A 21759-nucleotide genomic window follows, 5' to 3' on the forward strand; every position below is an offset into this window, starting at 1 on the left:
TATTTAGGTTACATAATAGCTATTATTATCCTGACATAATATACAAAAATATTTCATGAAATATATAATAAGAGCTCACTAACAACAACTTTGAACAAGACAGTAGACTCTATACACAATAGGTACATTAATTTCATAACAAAGTATTTTAGGTAGGTACATTAATTAAATACGCTTATAATTATTAGATTCTTAACAATGAGTAGGTAATAAATGTTTCCAACATTTGCAACGCTCAATAAAGAAGAATAATTACTTTTTATACACTAAGGAATAAAATTCTAATAAGGTACATTTGTAAACAGATAAGAGACGGATTCTGCGTAATGTGTACGCCTTATGGCCTCGGCTAGCATCACAGATATGTCAATAGTTTGTATCTTAGGGCACATCTTCATGTTAGTGTCCTGGGGGATCGTATTTGTGACTACGATGCCCTCGAGACATGACTTATTAATCTTCTCAATAGCGTTCCCAGCGAATACTCCATGCGTCAGTATCGCGTACACTTTAGTGGCTCCGGCTTCACGCAATGCCTGGGCTCCCTTGACAATAGTATCACATGTGTCTGCTAAATCGTCCACCATTATCGCTGTCCGGTTCTGAACGGATCCCACGAGGACAGTCGAATCGCCTTCATTGGCTCTTTCCCTCTCTTTATGGATAATAGCGAAGTCAATATCCAGTCTGTCAGCGATAGCGGTCATTCTTTTCACACCACCGGCATCTGGTGACACCATAACACTGGTCTTCCAATCAGGAATGTTTTCCTTAATCCATTTTGTGATAGCAGGTTCAGCATACAAGTTGTCAACAGGAATGTTGAAGAATCCTTGGATTTGTGAGGAGTGGAGGTCGATTGTGATGACGTGATCAGCACCAGCCACTGACACTAGGTTGGCGAGTAATTTCGCTGTGATTGGTGCTCTACTCTTTTCCCTCTTGTCTTGTCTGGAGTACGGGAAGCAAGGAACTACGGCTGTTACACGGGATGCTGATGCGATTTTGCACGCGTTGATCATGATAAAGAGCTCCATAAGGTTGTCATTGATTTCTCCGCAGCCACTTTGTACAATATACACATCTTCGCCTCTGACTGATTCACCGATCTCAACATTGGTTTCCTTATTACTGAATTTCTTCGTTGTAGCTCTCCCCAAGTTGATGCCGAGCCTGGCAACGATCCTCTTCGCGATCTCAGGATGCGAGCTCCCGGTAAATACTTTAATGTTCGGCATTCTGGAACCAGGGTTGTTGAAACTTCTCTTGCGTGGTTCTTCAGTTGGTACTGTCAACTCGTTCTCAGGTTTCATTAGGTTTGTGTTCAAGGTGAAGACTTCCTTCACTGGCCGCGATCCACCACAAAGTAAGTTGTTATTTGATGTAAATGAAGATTTATCTGAGTTCACTGTGACGTCAACTGGACATAATCTATGTCCCCCGCAATGGAAGTGTCCGCGGTCTTATCCATGCTACAGTAAATACTCAAACACAAGTAAACACTGTCAGCTATACTTGTTTATTGATTGAGCCGTTGTATTACGTAAAAAGTACCGTCCATTACGAAAGCGCGTGTAAGAATAGAGAATGAACACACAAGACTATTTCACTGTGTTAAGATAAAGGGGTCGTGTAGTGATCTCCCACTAATTGCATCATTGCCGATAAAATAATTACCTACGACTAGCAATATTCTGTTTATGCGTTGGCATGGATACAAAATAACAGTTGAATCGATAGCATTTTGTTTTTCTTGCCAAAATATTGAAAGAATTTGTTTCGTTGACTAACGTCCTACTGCCGTTACCTACTTGTATTTAATTATGGGTATAAGTAAGTGAATACATATTATTTATGAAATTAGGAAGCGTGTTTTAAGTGAGATGGGGCGTGGGATGAACATTTGAACATCTGTCGTGTTTACTTGAGCGATGAATGTCGAGTTCTTGTGAAAGACCTGTATTTTTGAGCTAGTCACATTAAAATATGACAAATGGTAATAAATAGCATTTGCCTTAGTTCCTTTTTCTATTAAAAATTTTTCACTTGTGACAAAACTGTGCAGGTATACCTTTTTTTTGAGGGAGGAAGATCATCCAATGACTTCTCCCGCCTTGGGGTGCCTTGGGCGAGGCGGGAGGGAGTGTCAGACTCTTACTGATTAAAAACCACCCCGTTACTAATCTTGCTTTCGAGCCGGAGCCCGGTAAACCCGTTAGGTAGTCCGCAGTTCCGGATCAGTTCAGGTATACTTATCACTATGACTTTAATAACGAAACATAGGTATGTATAATAGTGATACGAGTATGAAGGTCTACCTACTAACTTATTGTAAGTCACCTATCTACCCATTCATGGCACAATACTCGTGTTCGTACACTTGATACCTTTAGAAATGCAACAAACTTCAAAGTTATTTTAAAACCAACATTTTCTAAGGCTTCCTACATAATCAGATTTGAGTGAGCAGTTTATTAACTTTCAACCATATTGCTAAGAGCATAAGGTACTGTATCGAACATGTGTCGATGGAGAGACTGACGAGAGATATATTATGTACTTTACGTTTATAAAGTTTAGGTCTAATTTTGATTGTAGGATTGACTTGTATAATGTAGGTAGGTACAGTGTATGCTGTCAGAGCGAAGTAAAGAGTACTTCAATTTGCTGCAAACATTTTAGTTGAAGCATTTACTACTTCATTGGTTGAGTGGTCTCAAGTACCAAGACTACTGTGTACGTGGTCTTGTCGATGTTAGGGTTAGGGTTGCCAAATCCAGACTGATCATTTCCTGGACATTTCTAGGTACTCGAACGGAATCTGAGTTTTGGTGTCCCATCCGAGACTAAACTGTAAAAGTAGGAATTAAGTAGGTACCTAGAACTCACCTTTCCCGCCCCTCAACTCATGCAACGCGACTTGCGAGCACTTTACAACGTTTGGTTTGACTTTTGCAGCCATAGTATTGTATTTTTGTGAAAATAACTAGTATTTTTCATTCCGGGAAAGCAAAGTAAATCCCGGCCATCTGGCAACCTTAGTTAGGGTTGGGATAAGTCGGAGTTTTTAGAATGCAAATCATTTCTAACCAGTCGATCTGGAATTTCTGAACTCCATAAGGTATTTTTATTGGAGGTAAAATAATCATCCAATGATTTCTCCCGCCTTGGGCGAGTCGAGAAGCAGCGGGAGACTCTTACTGACTAAAAACCAAACGGTGCTCCACCTGCTTTTCTACTCTACTTCTAGTCACGCTTTTCAAGCCGGAGCCCTGGTAACCCGCTAGGCAGTCTGCAGCTCCGGAGGAATTATAATACTACTCGGTAGGGAGACTTATGTTCAGTAGTGAAGGTCTTGTGGCTCATATAATGAGGACTGATGGAATGTCAGGCTGCCTATTTAAAAATATATCGAGCTTGGGTTCATTAGATATACCTGTTACTAGCTTTTGTCAGCTTTCGGCTTCGCTCTTGTTCCCGTGAGCTAAAATGTGTTATTCCAGACCATAATCACCCTTGTTTCAAATTTCATTTCGTTCCCTTCAGCTGTTTGGATGTCATTGAGTAAAAAATGTACACACAGAGTAAAAGTCAAACCCTTTATTCTAATTTTAAACCACAAATAGGTACTTTTGAAATTTCAACAAATAAAGAAATAGATAATATTCTGACAGTCTGTCAGTGTAGCTTGGTGACGCCAGATACTCAGATTCACATTTTTTTGCATTGATGTACTGTAATATCCATTTCCCCTGATACTTAATTAATTATAATTAAAAACGTGTCTTTAGTTTTTTTAATATTCATTTATTTCTGCCATCACGTATCGTTGTCCGTGTTTCTTTCAGTATGAAATTCAGGTTGATATAAATTTTCCACGCAACTAAATCCCTTTTAACAATAACTCATTAGAGTACTGGAAATTGGGAGGGACCTTGGAGTTTCCTTTGAAGCGATTTATTAAGGACGAAATATTTTTTACTTTAGCTATAATAGAACTAGATTTTCGCCTTGAGCTTTTCAACCATTTGTATGTTGGATATTTAAGGTCTTCTTTTTTTTTGGGAGTAAATACCTAATAGCTACACAGTAACTTGGTATTTCGCTTGACCTTACTAAACGACGCTCTAACATTTTTTTTTGCTTGAATTGTCAAGCAAAAAAAATGTTAGAGATAGAGATGACATGTAATATCAGACGTTGAAGTACTGCGGATTGCCCATCAGGTAACTGGAGTTCCGGCTCAGCAGCAGGAATAGGAACGGTGTGGTTTTAGTCAGTAAGAGTTTGACAATTCTTCCCGCCTCGCCCAATGAGGGAAAAGCCTATGGATGATTCTCCCCTCTCAAAAAAAGACGTGGAGGTAAAGAAGTTAAGTTTTTAAGTATCATATTATCATCCTTTATTCTTTGGTTATCAGTCCCAATCCCTTATAATAGGAGATTACCACTCACCTGGCACGATTGTGGACTTGTGGTACTTTATAGGTATCTAATTTAAAATATAAAATCTTATTCACATTTTACATGATTTGGGGATCAAACCACAGGTCACGAGTGCGCCTGATTGCTTCTTTGGCTAGAAATAAATCATTTTACATACGAAATCAAATGTCAAAGCACTCTGTGACATTTCAATTATTTTAAGATTTTATTTAAATCTCCAATTTACCAAAAGAATTTAAAAAGGTGATATTGTTGAAAACGATCAAATAAAAAGCAAATATATTATTTGTTGTATTTTTATAATAATACGTATAATAAAAACATTGAGAAATAGAAATAAAGCTGAAAGTGCTATAAAGTCAGACTTACTTGCTAAAAGAAGCTGTTACTATAGGGCTTGTTCCCTTAAGATAAAGAACAAATAAGGAAGGTGGACAATACATGTTCTTTCATTAATTTCTTCAAAAAGAGGGTAGTTTTACGGTATACAGAGTCTTGGAGACCTTATAATCAAATAACATGTAAAATTCTGCAGGTGTCATATTTTGCTCTTGTGTTTGGGACTACAAGTACATAATATACCGTACCAATAAAGTAATTACAAAAGCGAATACACAAGTGCTTGATTATCTCCTTGGGAACAAACCAAAAATGTAAACAAATTCATTGCCATTTAATTTGCTAGAAAACGATACGTAAGTTCATCTTTAACCATCAGGTCGCACAAATCTATTGTCACCTTAACAACTCTCGATTCATCATAATTATTTTTTTCATCATCCAAACCGAATACTATGATTTCATTAACAGTTTTAGCCCAGATAGCGTCACTAGAATCGCAGAATACTGAAAAGTCTTTCCCTGAAGCGGTGATCGTGACTGTTCTAGCAGTAGCCTTGATTATAATGCTCATTTTATCAGTCATGAAGAGTTTGCCAGTAGCTTCACATGTTTTTACTGTTTGTTCTTCACTTTGTGAGCTGCTGTCCCCATCATCAGTCTGTCCATTTCCTTTTTCTGCTGCACCTTCTTCGCGAGTTGTTGTGCTGGTAATCTCTTTGTCTTCAGATGTGTTGTCATCGTCAGTCGACGTTAGAGAATCCGTTGTCAATTTTTCATCGTCACTAGGTGTAGTGAGGGTTATGTCACAGTCGAGTGCTACAAGAAGTGAGTATCTTGAATTTAAACGTGTCATTTCAGCTGTCAGGTGCGACTCCTGAAATAAGAAATTGATAGCTTTTTTTATTCGACGCCTCACAAAAAGTATAGAGACCTTGTATAGAAAAGCATAATAATATTGAATGTTACTGTTTGAGTTAGGGCGCTTTTCCATCAGAGATATGCTATGTAGTTATGCTACGAAGATACAGCTAAGCTGTGAAACTATGTGACCGTTTCCAGTGATACTATGCTATGTAGCTGTGCGAGGAAGATGCGCAGCTCGAATATGCGATGTATCGATAGTAGGGAAGCCATCCATAGCTTGCATCTTTCCATATAAAACACATAGCTTAGCTGAGTTTGTTTCCACCAGTGCTAAGCTATCTGTACCAATAAATATGATTGATGGAAGCCAAACACATCCACAGTAACGTAGCACAGCACATCAGTCGAGGAAAAGCACCCTTATACAAAAAAAAAAAAAAACATTTCGGATTATATATCGGCCAAAATTTGGTTCAGATTTTTTTTCGGTTTCAGGAATTGAGTTCCATATATACGAGCATTAAGGCTGTCCAGACACAAATAATAACGTTACGTTACTCATATACCTACTGAGAAAATGGGCCAAGGTACAACACATTTTCGTAGTGATCTGATTTGATTATTGCAGTAATAGAGCGATTCAGAGAAATTTGGGTCAGTATATATCTAGAGCAGCCGTAGGAAATTATAAGGAACTATCGTTATGGCAATTCAGTTTCAATGACACACGTGTCGTAGTAGTTAGTTTTTTCATGTTTGATTTGATGGTTGGACATTAGTGGTATTTTTATTGACTCACTGGTCGAGTGCTTCTTTGATCCAAAGGTTGCAAGTGCGACTGCCGAAAGAGGGATCACGGGTTCGATTCCCGGGTCGGGAAAAGTATTACTGGGCTTATTTCGGTTTTTCGAAAATTTCATTACTTGGGACTTTTAACACAAATGGTGAAAAATGGGTGTACTGTGTAATGTTCTTCTCTGCCTACGCCTTCGGGGATAAAAGGCGTGACGTTGCTTTATTGACTCAAGTGCTTGTTGCGGTAAATTGATAAAATTAAACATAAATTATTTATACCTTTTGCATGACAATGATGGAACCGCCGCGCACTAGAGAAAAGAAGTCTGCTTCTGTGGTAGTCATAGTAACAGCTTCTCCAACCCCTCCAAATATTTCCAAACCACTCCAGAATTCGTACCACGTGCCTGGTGGCATCCTCACATGGACATGTGTCTGCATCGGTTGCAAGTTCGGTACGATTAACAAATCATTTCCAACTGCGAACTGCGTCGTCAAATCTGTGAGTTCTTCAACCGAAGGGTATTGGAAGAACATCGGTCGTAACAGAGGTCCTTCTTGCAGAGTTGTATAGAAATATGGCAGCAGACTAAGGCGCCTATTCAACGCTTTTATCATATGTTTTCTGTCTATACCAACAAAGCCTAGAGGATCTCTTTCGTGTATTTTCGAGTGTATCCTAATCATTGGCATATATGTGGCTGCCATATACCATTTGGCGCATAGCCTGGTTTGGTAACTCTTGTCAAAATCATCAGTGTCCCCGCAAATGGGAGATGACCAGTACCATTGGCCAGAAATACCTCCCAAACTTGCTTCAACAAGTTCCTTGCGCAGATGTGTCCATGAGGTTGGTACACCTTGTCTGTTTATGATTACTTCTCCGTTCATCCATGTACTTGAGCTGTATGTTGGGACAGAGCCTTTGATCACCCTGAATGCAGAGGAGAATCGATTGCCGTAATCGTTGTGTGTCTTGAAGTACGTCTGGCCTGGAAAGACTGCGTCACCCGGTGCCCGCCCAAGGGCTCGGACGGGACGTGTAGCATTCCATTGAGGTACCAAATGGAAGGCGTCTTCCAAACTCTGAAACATAGAGGTACAGTAAGGAGTATGCATAAAAGTTCAATGTTTTCATTACAGTTATTAAAATAATTAGACACTTTTCAGACCTAATTATATTTTCCTCTAAGAGAGAGAGAGAGAGAGAGAGAGCCCGCATAAATTACTGATTTTGATGCCCACAAACAAACGCGGCACACTAAATAAAACCGTTTAATAAAAATATGTTTTTCCTAAGCGTCTAAAAACTTGGTAAGAAAATAATGTAGTTACCGTACATGTTTTTTGACCTCAAATAACACGTTTAATATTTTACTTGCCCTCACTAAGTTGAACTTTGAAAATAATTTATCATCGCTTTCCTAGTCAGCATGGGATGATTAATCATGAAAATGTTATAATAAATTGATGTTATCGAGCCTAAAAGTTCTTAGATCTTTGTTTTTTATCGAAATTGGGTCTCGAATTAAGAACACTGGTGTTGGCATATTTGAAGGTTGTGTGCCGAAGAAGAATCTATTATAAATATTACCTATGCCTATGAGCTTTTATATTTTATATTCTTATAAATTCCAATCTTACTAATACAGTGAAACTTGGTTAAGTGGGACCTGGATAAGTGAGAAACCTCCACAACTGGAACTCATACTGAGGTCCCTACCCATTGGCACTGAATTACCTCTATTAATGGGAAAAATAACCCTCTTTATCTGGGATTCGATCTTTCGATTTATCATCATAGTTACCTCTATAACTGAGACAGCAAGTGAATTTTAATGCATAAACCTCAATAACTGAGACAACATCGTTTTGTTTGTTGATTTACTTATTCTTATTTATTTATAATGTGCACATAACACATAGTCTTATTTAAGAATCACACCTCTTTATCTGAAATAACCTGTATTTTCACCTCTATTAATGGAACCCTCTGTAAATGAGACAAATATTTATTTATACCTGGTTATCTGAGACACTGGGTTAGTGGAATACCTCTATAAGTGATACGAATTTAAAGACCCCATGAAGTCTCACTTAACAAGGTTTCACTGTATAATAAATGCAAAAGAAGGATTACAATCCGTACAAAATTACCCCATGTCCTTTAATAAAAAGTGACATATAAAAAAAATTGGAATCTAACATAATAAATGCGAAAAGAAGAAGGATCACAATCCATATAAAATTACATGACAAATAAATGTCCTTTAATAAAAAGTGACATATATAATATAAAAAATAGGAATATGTCATATTTTTTATACTTTTTTTTGTGCCACGTTGTTATATGACATGGGGCAATTTTGATCCATCTTCTTTCTGTGTATGCTTGTTATTCAATCACGTCAAAACGGTTTAAGGGATCGGGGTCAAATTTGGGACAGGGGTAGATTTTGGTCTGGAATGTCACATAGGCTATTTATACCACGGGAACGTGGGCTAAGCTACTGGTAGAAGGTAGAAGCTAGTACTTCATAATGATATGAGTTTTTTTTGAGGGGGAAAATCATCCAATGACTTCTCCCGCCTTGGGCGAGGTGAGAGGGAGTGTCAGACTCTTATTGACTAAAAACCACCCCGTTCCTACTTCGAGCTCGAGCCCCGGTAAACCCGCTAGGTAGTCTGCAGCTCCGAATCAGGCATCAGGCATAATGTTATGAGTAGGCATCGGATTATATACTAGCAAAATGCCAAAACATGCATGCAAATATGCACTAAAAAGGGGGAAATCTCTTAACTTAAGCGCTTAACTAGTTTAAAGAATTAAAATATACCAAAAAATTACTCACACCACTGAAATACGGCAAATAGTCCTCCATACCCTCAAAATCCTTTTCATGTTCGTCCAATGGCCAGCTGTTTTCCAAGATGATGCCATCGAAATCTGTGTTGAAATTCCATATAGCATTCATGAAGTCATCACTGCCTCTTGAGAATCCAGGATAGATAACATCATAACCATTGGCTTTGCCTTTGTAAGGGTATAAGGAGTCAGGATCTCTGATGATATACTGGTCGAATTTCTCGTCATCAAAACATCGGTCTTCTACCATTGTCGTTGTTTTAGGTTGTTTTGGGTTTGTGCTTTCTGTTGGATTATCATCGTCATCGATGTCTGCTGATGGCGGTGGCATGTATTTTATCTGTAAAAGATTTCAGGTTAAGTAAATTTTACTAGGTTAAGTAAATGTAGTTTATGATAAGTTAGTGATAGCCCTCAAATTTGCAACGCCTGAAAAAGGCCGTTAAGCTGTACATAACATTTAAATTAAGACCTGTGTAATACCTTAACATGCAAATAAATAATTTAGAGTTTGAGTTCGAGTTTGAACATTACTTTTTAATGAAAAAATTAAACAAAGAATTTATTTTTGTAAATAGGCTCTTTTACACTTTAAAATTATAAAAAAATAAAATCTTGATGAGGTCGTAATACTTTTGTTGTAAATTGAATCGTTCTATGATGTAGATTTTTGCCTCACATAATCCAGTTCAATGTTCGTCTATACTTGGAAAAAAAATGTTTAAAAAGAGTTATCAAAATAATGTTTAAGTACCTAATTAATAAAAAAATAATATCATTAAGTAATTTTTAAAGAAAAATTTAAAAAATGTTATTTAAACTTCATATTTGATTAATGAAGTAAATAATGAATTTGCATCATTAATTAAATTTATTTTATAACATTCATTTTTATTCGTTAGTTTTTAATGAAAAATTATCACACTAATATTATAAGCGCCTGTTTCACCACCTTTATATAAGTGCCCGATAAACTTATGTGACAGATAGTGCATACAAATTACAATCTTAATTCAGTCAAAGTTATCTGATACATAGCGGCTATCCATTTGTGTTGTTTTATATATTTATATTTTTTAAAATTTGTTTGTTTAGATATTTTTCCGTCAATCACGCAGAAACTACTGAACAGATTTCTAAGAAATTTAGTATACAGACAGGGTATGAGCTGACTTGGGTGATAGGATACTTTTATCCCACAGGAACGCGGACGAAGCCGTTGGCAGAAGCTAGTATTCAATTTAAGCACTAAATTGTTATTATGTAACTATTTCTAACAACATAATAATTCAGTTTTCCTTACATAACCTAATTGTAACACAAAGCTTGACAGATTACGATTAAATTACTTCTTGAAGCTAAATAATGTTGTACAGAGACTGAAATTAAAAAGGCTTGTGACCTGAAATTATAATATTAAAAGTCAAGAAACTTCTAGGTTCGTAGATAATTAAGTGAAAATCTAGAACAATAAATAAAATTTGAGTATTTCTTTTATACTAGTGGTCGCCTGGTGGTTGAAATTCAACCATATACGATTTAATTTACAATACCTCTTAACATACGTTCAAGGATAATTTTTATTTAACTCAAACTCAAACAAACTCTTTTATAAAACTCTATTCATATGAGACGTCAATATCATCGCAATGTCTATCGATTTTGACGTTTTGTCAAATACGATCAGATACTATGCATGTGTGTGTAATGTTTTATTTATTAATTTAATGTACTTTATAAGCATTATTTTTGAAAAATATTAGCGTCCTGCACTTCTCCTACACATAAACTATAAGTGTACCAAATTTTATGCTCCTACGTCCGCGCAATTTTCGTAAAAAGCGGTCCAAAGTTTTTGCATCACGTATTAATATATAGATTGAAATAACCGCTTTTTACTTCATGTATATGAACGTAGTTACATACTGTTAGGATGGCGTTTCGTGTATTCGTATTTAAGTTTTTACACTGAGAAACTGAGACAGACTTGACACGTTACTGAGAATAATTTAATTTAGAAGTGATGCGAAATTAATAATGAGCTTGAACTGTTTAGGCGGCCACATGTAATTGTCCTTTTAGAACATTAGCCTAAGCGCGGATGCGAGGGGGTTATATGCTAATGTCAATTTACAGGAATTATTTATAATTATTGTCATAACATACAGTAATTATATTGGTTCATAACATTACGATACATACACATAAATCGTATTTTTTTTCAATTTTAGGCTGTAAGTAGGTATATTCTTAGTCTAGATTTTTTTTTTCAAAGGTCAAACATCTAGTGCTATTTGCCAAATGTCGTTAAAAAGGTTCTGACCGAACACTCAAGCCCAACCGCTGTGTAGGCAATTTAAAAATTAACCTTTAACTTAATTCGAAATATGCAAAGTTTTGAATGTTTTTAATTTAATTCCATTTCAAAATAAATAACGTTTGTAAAATATCCATTTAAAACTAATATTTTTAAACATTTATTTTTAATGTTTTGGTTAGAGGCCTAGGTTGTACCTAGGTACTTATCTACGAAACGTGTGTAGGTACTGCTTAGGTAAACAGTAAAAAATATATAGACAATGACAATAAATGACAATAGATGACTAATTTTTATTTCAATGTCCGTCTTGTAGATTATTTGAAAATATTAGACACGTATTTTTTATTTTCTTACGGAAACAAATACTTTCGAAGATATATTGATTTGAAATCGCGTGACGTCACTTCTTGGTACGTTTTATACGTAGAAATGACATATTTGCCTCCACTCCTAAACTCTGATTCATTTTATAAAAGTATTGTTATCTTATATTACAAAATAAAAAAAAAATACGTGTCTAATATATTTTCATTACGTAATTGACGGACTAAATAGATTTTTAATTTTTATACCCCGTCATCATCCTTATTTGACTTAAAGCCAAGAGGGTCTTGGTAGCGGAGTCCAATCAGTTAAGTTTAAAGTAGAACTCATACTTACGTAAGGCGAAATTTGGGGTATATACTTCTTTCCACCACTTTTGACTAGATGTGCGCCTTTGTTGACCATATTCACCATGTCGGAGTTACATTGTGTGTCAAACACGATAGGTAAGGAACCACAGTGGCTGTCAAAAGGTATCTCTTGGAAACTGGCAGTTCGTAGGAACGTTTTTAGGTCTTCCAAAGGATCATCATGTACTGCTTCCCTGGAATTAAGATCATTTTTTTAACCTTTATTGTACACCTTTAAATAAATTAAGCTTAGCATTCTAACATCGTATAGCATGATAGTGCACAAAGGCGGCCTTATCGCTTATAGCGATCTCTTCCAGGCAACTTTTGGGTGGATGGAGTTGTTGAGTGGTAGTGGAGGTGGTTCTAGGTGTAGGTGTTTTACATAGAATATATAATTACATACATACAAAACTACATACATTCATACGTATACATACATAAGCATACATATATACATACAAACATACAAAAAAATACTAATTATGATATATGACAGAATAAGTGGAAGTAAGTAGTAATAAGAATCATTATAACAATTCAAGGTTAGTTTTTTAACCGACACACACAACGTTACGGCTTTTATCCCCGAAGGGGTAGGTAGAGGTGCATATTCACGTAATGCCGCTATGCAATGTACACCCACTTTTCACCATTTTGTTTTTTTTAACCGACTTCGTATTTATGTATGTATGTAGGATTTTAATACGGTCTTCAGCACAGTATTTTTTAGACTTAACAGAAGGTTGTTATATTAACCGACATAAAAAAATTAACAAGCTTGGGTCTTGCTTATTTCATTTATTAAAAATACGACCAAAATAGTTTTTATTAATTTTTTGTCTATCTATCTGTCTGGTTGTTCCGGCGATCTCTGAAATGGCTGGACCAATTTTAACAGAATATTATTGGCAGATATCTGATGTACTAAGGAGGAACTTAAGAAAAATTAATAAATAGAAAATCATCTAAAACTTAAATTATCTCAAAAGTCATTATTATAAGCGAACGAAGTCGCGGGCATCAGCTAGTCTTATATAGATAAAGATGTTCATAGTTGATATTACACAAAGCATTAAAAGAGTAATAATATTGTCCTAGAAAATCTTACAGTAATCAGAAGAAAATCTAAAAATAGTTTTAATATGATTTTTTTCAAAGAGATAAATATATACAGATAATACATAAAAATAATAAAGAAAGTTTGTAAGGGCAAATGAACTGAATAAGCGTTCATATTCTCAAAAGAAACGTTTACAAAGTCATTGAACTCAAAATAAGTTTTTCACTTCGCAAATATTTTACTTAAAACACTTATTTACTTTCCAAAGAACGATACTATCGATGTTAAAGTAATCATCGCAGAACTAAACTTAATTAATTATTAGTTAATTCTGTTTAGGAACTGTTTATCTAATTAATCTTACTAAATCATTTACTTATATAACTTTATGTATTTTTGTTGTACAAAAATATTATGATGAAACTGTTTGTAATTTCATGTAAGATATTGGACTATATACCGCATTCGGCTGACGATATACGAAAAAATTGCGAAATAGGCCCAGTAGTTAAGCCAAAAAGTGCATTATTCTCTTTGAGCTAATTTGAACACTCTGTACAAATACGGCATTATAACAGCCGCACCGCATGTCCGTAACATAGACATACCTAGACAACCTACAACATTACAGCTCTTCTGTGGTCAAGAAACATGGAGCTGTTCACACAAAATTTAATACCTGATTAATTTCATTATTTATTCTGTTTGAAAATTTCAATATTTTTCATTTTCGTTTTTCGTTGAAATATTTTGTTGTATTATGCTTCTGTGGACGAGTACTACTTGTAGTTTCATTTAAATCATATGAGTGATCTCCATACTGTATGATCAGTTAGGTTTTACAAATTGTTTACATAACTTCATTAATTATATTAAGTATTTAGGGAATTGAATCGGAGATCATAAGACCATAATTACGTAGGATATGAAACCTGCAACTAGTCGACTAACCAATAGGGTATATTACTTTTTTCTTAATGTCCGTCTTGTAGATTATTTAAAAATATTAGACACGTATTTTTTATTTTCATACGGAAACAAATACTTTTGAAGATATATCAACTTAAAATATCACGTGACGTCACTTCTAGGTACGTTTTATACGTAGAAATGACGTGTAACTTGCTCCCGCTCCTAAACTTTGATTCGTTTTTTCTAGGCGTTATTATCTTATACGACGAAATAAAAAAATACGTGTCTAATATATTTTATTTACCTAAATGACGGACTAAGTAGATTTTTAATTTTCATACCCCGTCATCATCCCTATTACTATAACCTTTTCCTGTATAATCAAGTGAAAATAATTCTTTATCCATTTGTCTGTTACAATTTAACACTTGAATTCACTAAGCCATTTGAGATAGAATAGATCACGTATGGATGGGCGAAAGCAAAAGAAAGTTTTATTACAAGAAATACGACTTTCTTTAGGTTAGGGAAGAACTTAAAATTTAGTGAATTAAGACATCGTCTAGTACACACTTGATAGATTTTGATTAAGTATTCCTGTTCAAGTATTCGGAATTGTTTTACGACTTTAAACTTTAAGTATTAGTCAAATTAATGCCCGTGACGTCTTAGATTCTGTTACTTAGGACTCGTTCAATAGAAGACTGATTATAGTAACAACTTCTAAACTGTATAATTCTAGAATTTATTATACCTTAAACTGAAATTCTAAGCCTACTCTCAATAATCTCAGAGAATCTATTCAAATTTCCTTTTCTACAGTTAGAGCGAAATTAATTTCTTAGAAAGCAAAAACTCACCTACAAATATGTGCACCTAACATCCAATACTCCAAGTTTTTCTTAACTTTTATAGTCTTCATTACATCCCTCATTATATCCGCAGGTTCAGGGCCAACGAACAAATGCAATTTTAGGCCAAAATCTGTTAAACTGCGAAGGACCAACTGATTGTCTCTTCTCACAATCACTTCTGTTGGTGCCATTGTATCTATCAAGAGTCCATGGTACGAACCATTTAATTTAGCAAAGATTAAAGGAATGGAACTGATCCCTCCTTTATGATTATAAATAACCTTCACAGTACCAGGTTCCAAGGGAATTTCGCCCAACCCATAAAGTGTGTCATCTGTGAGTTTGAAAGTCAATTCCCAAATATTCTCTGACGCTATCAAAGGTCCCCGGGCTGTATTAAAAATGACTCCTTGATCCGAACTAACGATAATGTTTAGTTCTGGACGCATGACTTCATAGTTGTAATTCTTCTCATGAATCCTTCTGCCTATTATGTCAACGGAGTGATGGAAGGTTAACGTGAGATGGGAAGCTGACACCTCGTTGATGGACAGCCTGATGTTTCTGATGCTTGAACTTGAACCGTACGGTAGGGATAGACTTCGTGGTGTCATGTTCACGCGTTCTGCCCACTCTTCTCGAAGAAGGTAGGAGAATCTCGCGGGGTATCGGTGGTAACATAAGTTGTTGCTGTGGTCGTAACAGCATTGTGGATGGCATTCTTCAAGTGGTACCGATTCTTTGCCGCATGGAAGTCTTGCGTCTCTTGCTACTACACAGGAGCCCATTGATAAGCCATCTGTTGGGGCTAGCTCAAGTGTTGGGAAGAAGATGTACCGGTACATCAACACTGGCAGTACTATTGCTACTATGAGCACTACCACCACTATCCTCAAAGGTCTGTTGAGAAGGATTAGGTCGTACCATTTTACATCTGAAAATAAAAATAATAAAAAGTTAGTAAGGCACGTACGAGTAATAATGTAGATGACTATTTTTTAATTTAATGTCCATCTTGTAGATTACGTGTTTTAAAACATTGGACAGGTTCGAAAAGAAATACTTTCGAAGATATATTGATTATAATATATGATGTCACTTCTAGGTACACTCTTAATCTTAGATCGTTTTATCTAAGTATTGTTATCTTATATGACAAAATAAAAATACATGTCCAATATTTTTTCATTACCTAACTGATGGACTAAATAGATTTTTAATTTTCATACCCTGTCATCATCCCTATTATATTATTCGAATCTGTCCTTGATCTCCTGTTTTCTGATATACACTCAAAGATAACTTTGTACGAATGTAATGAAGCCTATTTTATATAGCTAACGACATATCATTTCGTAGAATTAAAGATGTGATATTATTAAATTGGAAGAAATTAATGAAATATATTCTATGAATATAATTTTATTGTGTTTCGACACAATCAAACTTAATTTAAAACACAATATTGTAATATTGAGTGACTGCCTCATTGGTCGAGTGGTCGCAAGTGCGACTGCTGGACAATAGGTCTCGGGTTCGATTCCCGGGTCGGGCAAAGTATTACTGGGCGTTTTCGGTTTTTCAAAAATTTCTCAGTAGTAGCACGGAGACTGAGAACTGTGCTTAGTATATGGCAATAGGCTTACCACCTATTACATGGGACTTTTAACACAAATGGTGAAGAGTGGGTATACATTATATATATTATGGCATTACATGCCGCAATGTGCACCTTTGCCTACCCCTTCGGGGATAAAAGGCGTGACGTTGCATATTGTAATATGCACTGACATGATAGCTAGTGATAGCTAGATTCAAAAAACTATTATGTTGATCACAATTTCTAGAAAATTATGGAGAGTGCAGAGGATTGTACCCTACGATGTAGTCTGAATATGAAATGAGAGTTAGTATCCAGATCCTCTAGCTAGCAGAACAAATTATGTAAAATAGGTTTACATTAGGCTTGATACGTTCACCAATGGTGACACGTGACACGTACTAGCAGTGATCTATACTTGTTTTTTACGATATCTAGGCACGGCAGTACAAATTCCAGCTGGGATGTTATGGATATGGATACGGATACGGATAGTGGAATTTTTTTATATCCGTTTCGGTTTCGGATACGGATAAGAAATTATTCCAAATTATCCGGTAGTTTCGGATAGTTTCGGTTACGGATATTGGATTTCTAAGGAATTTCAAAAGTAACATACAAATAGATAATCAAATGGTTTTATTTATAAATAGGTCTTCATTTGGCAGGTACTTCAATCTGCCTATAAGTAACTTTTCGTAACTTGTCTCATGTCTCATTTAGACTCCGCTCCTATCCGAAATTATCCGGAACATTTATTTCAGTTTCGGTTACGGAAATGGATATTTTTTTATTTCGGATATCCGATAGTTTCGGTTACGGATATGGATCACATAACATCCTTGGTACCCAGTAGTAAGGCGAGCGTGAAGCAAACATTGTCGTACCATCCTTTATTGGAACCATTTCGCCGAATTTTCTGGACCCCTATTTGAGAAAGTCTGGATAAGACCAGTACCCTTAGTTCAAGTTTGCTTTACGTTAAACGAGATTGAAACGAGAGCGTGTGCGGCGATCTGATTGGTTGGTTCATTCGCAATTTAAATTCGTAAAGCAAACTCGTACTAAGCGTACAGTACGTAGAAATTTCGCAGAACTAAATAAATCGCAGTAAAGACCTAAACTAAACCTTTAAATTGGCACGACTTATCTAAATTAAATTACATTTAAGAGATTACCAAGCAGCTTCATCGAGATTTGGCTAGTTTTTTTACAGAATAGTTTTTGGTATGATAGTTATTTATTACATTTCTACGGGCTCAAGTTTGTGCCCTTGTCATTCTTATTTCTTACATTTGTAAATTGTTTTATTTCTAGTAGGTTTCGTATTTATAAAATTTTGTCTGTGTTGGTAAATAAATAGCATTCTAAGCGCCTGTTTCACCACGTTCATATAAGTGCCCGATAAACTTATGTGACAGATAGTGCATACAAATTACGTTCTTAATTCAAAGTTATCTGATACATAACGGTTATCCAGACATTGTGAAACAAGTCCTAATTAAATAATTTTAGTCTTTAAGGTACGTTTTGGGGCAAATATTTTTTGTGTATCTAATGTTTTAAGTTTAATGAGGTCGGAGTTTCCTGATTACTTTGAAAAATGATACTGAAGCAAACTTAAAGGAAAGTTGTCATAGCGACAAAATTATGATACCTTTCCTTTAGCACTTCTTGTATAGACTATCGACTATAGTGTATAATATAAAAATGAACCGTTGAATGGGTTGCTAAGCGCGAATCTCGAGAACAGCTGAACTGATTTTGCTAATTCATTATTTGTTGGATTTGCTTTAATTAGGAAATCCTTGTTCTTATGTAAGAAAAATTAATAAAGATGTAAGAAAAAATTCAAGGCGAAACCAAGTTCACGGGGTTCGCTAGTATATGGAAAGTTAAAACTTAAGCACATACATTACATCCACGGCGCAGTGGCTGGATAACCGGTTACCGTGCAACGTGTAGCGGGATCGATTACCGCACGAAACAACTCTTTGCCTGATCCACAAGTTGTCGTTTCGGGATTGGGTGTCATGTGTATGGAAACTTGCATGGTAAACGCACCCACAACACAGGAGAAAAGCCTAATGTGGGGCACTGTTTCATAAAAAAGATTCACTCTCTTCTTATAGACGTTTTCGACCAACGAAATCTCTTCATTAACACAACATTTTAGTCCATTACATCATCTCCCATGATATAGAGTAGATATCTACCCATCAACAAAAAGGTTGTTGACATTACAAAACAATATGGAAGGAATTGTTTGATCTTATTTGTCTACGGGAATTTCTTTTGTTTGTTCCATGTTTAGCAAAGTTCCAATTTGTTTTATTAGATGTTTCGGCGGAAAGTCTGAAGATCTGAAGGCCTGTTGAAAGTTAGAAGTGAGGAAATAATAATATAATGTTTTTTGTTAATAATTATAAGGCTCTTATCCTGAACTGCTTTCTTCTTTCTTTGGTAGTAATGGTTGTCTATTTAGTTGTAAAATGTCTGAGTTCAGTGTGCCTCTTGGTAAAGGCCACCTCTAATAGTTTCCATTGCACTCTGTCTCTAATACCCTTCTCTATTTTGGGCCTGCCGTCAGTTTTAGTTCATCTTCCCATCTCTTGCTTTGTCTTCCTCTGTTTCTTCTCTCAACTCTCGGGTACCAGTATGTTATGATGAAGCTTGGTACCACACCTACAGAACGACCATGACCACTCTGCCAAGAGTGTAACGACTACGAAGAATACATACTTGATACATCCTTCTATAGTGAAGAACTTTCGAATTCCATATTTAATAACTCATTTTACTAACTGTAGGTAACGTATGGCCGTCTTGTTGATAGTATTAAACACGAATGCTGACCAACTCTTTGTGTATTCACAAATAGTTGTTTCGGGTTTGGGTGTTATGTGTATGTGAATGTGAATGTTTGTAAATGCACTTACGATACAGGAGAAAATCCTAGTGTTATGCCAACGTTAAAAAAATAGATGTTCTGAAAACCGATTTTTCATTCAACACATGTTTCTCTAACAACCATCCATTAGTCATCGTCATATGTTCGTTAATGCCACTAAACACCATGCAGAGATTTTGGTACAAAATGAGTTCATTAATCAGCTCGTGTTTTAATGAATACTCTTGTAATAAGTTTAATTTATTTTGTGAAGAACGCGTGGCGTACTGATGCGTGCGACAAGCGTTTTTAATTTAATGACGCTTCAATTTTGTCAGCTGTATTGAAAGTAAAGCTAGCTTTTATGTAGCTTTTAATAAAGCAGTATAGTTCATTATTTAAATTTAATTTTAAACGCACGAAAATATATTATAGTTTACAAATTGATGGCCTATAACTAACTATAATTAATGACTGGTTTTAATGATGCCGTGGTTGGCGCGGCGCTTGGGCAAGCAGCCGCTGCACAAGTGTAGCGGATTCGATTACCACATGAAGCAACTCTACAAATTATTGTTCCGAGTTTGGGTGTCATGTGTATGTGAAATCGTATGTCGTATCATACACGTACCCACGACATAAGACATAATCTTAGTGTGGAGTAACGTTTAAAAAAAAGAAAAATAAGACCGCATGCTAACAATTAAATCACAAAAAATACCGCTAATAATTAATATGTGTTTTAAACAAATACAAATAGTGTAACATAAAAAACGACACGCAATTTAGACCCTAATAATTCGAAGGTCATGTTAAGCAGTGGTTTCATTTAACGACACTCGTACCCTGCCATCCTTTCTATTCTATTCTACCCATCAGCGGCTGTGGGCAAAGGATCGATGAACTTGCTAAACAGTCTTAGCCAGAGACGGATTAATGAAATGCGGGGCCCGTGGTAAATTCTAAAACCCTTGATCTTTTTTTAAGGAATAGGAGGCATACGAGCAGACAGATTACCTGATGGTAAGACATTAGCGCCGTCTATGGACACTCATAACATCAGAGAAGTCACAGGTGCGTTGGCGGTCTTTTAAAAATCTTATGCACGTTGACGGTGGAAGAATAGATTAAACTAAACAGGGGTGTGGGGAAGGTCTTTGCCAAACTTTTAACTCTGAAATTTTATTTAAAAACTCCTCTAACTTAAAGATTACCTGTGTGATGACATTTGTAGAGGATTTTGTCACACATCTACTTTTCTCTCACATCTTTACACACATCTTCTCGCGGTTACCATAAGAGGTGACGAAGCGACTACAAAATTAACAGAGAATGGGCAGCATCGTTTTCTGACATTCGATCTCCAATCTGATTGCCAAGTGTGAATGAAATGGCAAATCCCTCTTATGATGAGGAGATCTTATCATCTAGCAGTGGACTCTCATGTGATAATGATGATGATGATGATGGTGATGGTGAAGAATGACTTTCATTACGCATGTTCCCTTATTGCGCGGGGTCCAAAGTAAATGCTACCCTAGCTACATGGTAAGTCCGGCCCAGTCCCAGGCCACAAGGCACTCATTTGATGCCTTCCCCATTCTAACCCTTATAAATCTTGCAAACCCTAATCCTTCAGGCAAACAGTTCGTCAAGGTTAAAAGGTGGATTAAGTTGTTCCTTTTTTATTGTTTTCTAAACGAACATAATGAGACAAGCGAAGCTAAGTTACAAATTGTGTTTATGTTCTATTTAAAGGATTTCTTTAGTGGGCGTTCTCCTTGTTTATGAGGTCTTTACGGATTCAGTTGAGTGCTGAGAAGATTTTCGAGTTGGAAAGGTCTTTTTTCCAGAAATGTTCAGTTTTAGTATTGATTCTGGTCTGCTGCTCAAAAACATAGTTTAATGGTACAAAAAGGTTGCGGAATGTATTATAATAAATGATGGTTGGTAACTAGAATTCTCGCCCTTTTCATTGGTACCCATTATAAGGGTATAAACCCTAGTCCTTTTTCATGTTGGCATTTACATATTATGCGAGAATTATATGTTATAGTACTTTCTAGAGTTTAATACGGATTATTACTACTTATGTGTTGTTGTAGAGCCTTATTTTATAAGGATGCTATAATTG

General features: G+C 35.8%; 2 protein-coding genes across 5 annotated transcripts in view; both read right to left on the reverse strand.

Annotated features, from left to right (window-relative positions):
• LOC118274074 (ribose-phosphate pyrophosphokinase 2-like) lies at window positions 1-1584 on the reverse strand. Its single transcript, XM_035591430.2, has one exon. The coding sequence runs from the start codon at window positions 1311-1313 to the stop codon at window positions 282-284; it is 1032 nt and encodes a 343-aa protein (XP_035447323.2). The 5' UTR covers window positions 1314-1584; the 3' UTR covers window positions 1-281.
• A 3147-nt stretch (window positions 1585-4731) lies between these two features.
• LOC118274020 (uncharacterized) overlaps window positions 4732-21759 on the reverse strand; it is a 33453-nt gene continuing 16425 nt past the window's right edge. For all 4 annotated transcript variants that reach the window (XM_035591350.2, XM_035591351.2, XM_050705752.1 and 1 more), the window contains exons 3-7: window positions 15142-16069; window positions 12293-12500; window positions 9299-9652; window positions 6726-7532; window positions 4732-5661 (exon numbers count right to left, since the gene is read on the reverse strand). In XM_035591350.2, coding sequence (XP_035447243.2) covers window positions 5119-5661; window positions 6726-7532; window positions 9299-9652; window positions 12293-12500; window positions 15142-16069 — 2840 coding nt within the window. In that variant the 3' untranslated portion in view covers window positions 4732-5118. The remainder of the gene's footprint in view (window positions 5662-6725; window positions 7533-9298; window positions 9653-12292; window positions 12501-15141; window positions 16070-21759) is intronic.

Source organism: Spodoptera frugiperda, chromosome 3 (assembly GCF_023101765.2).
Source record: "Spodoptera frugiperda isolate SF20-4 chromosome 3, AGI-APGP_CSIRO_Sfru_2.0, whole genome shotgun sequence".
NCBI lineage: Eukaryota > Metazoa > Arthropoda > Insecta > Lepidoptera > Noctuidae > Spodoptera > Spodoptera frugiperda.

Coding starts and splice junctions, on each gene's coding strand:
- LOC118274074 (XM_035591430.2), bottom strand. CDS start 1,313: ATGAAACCTGAGAACGAGTTGACAGTACCAACTGAAGAACCACGCAAG.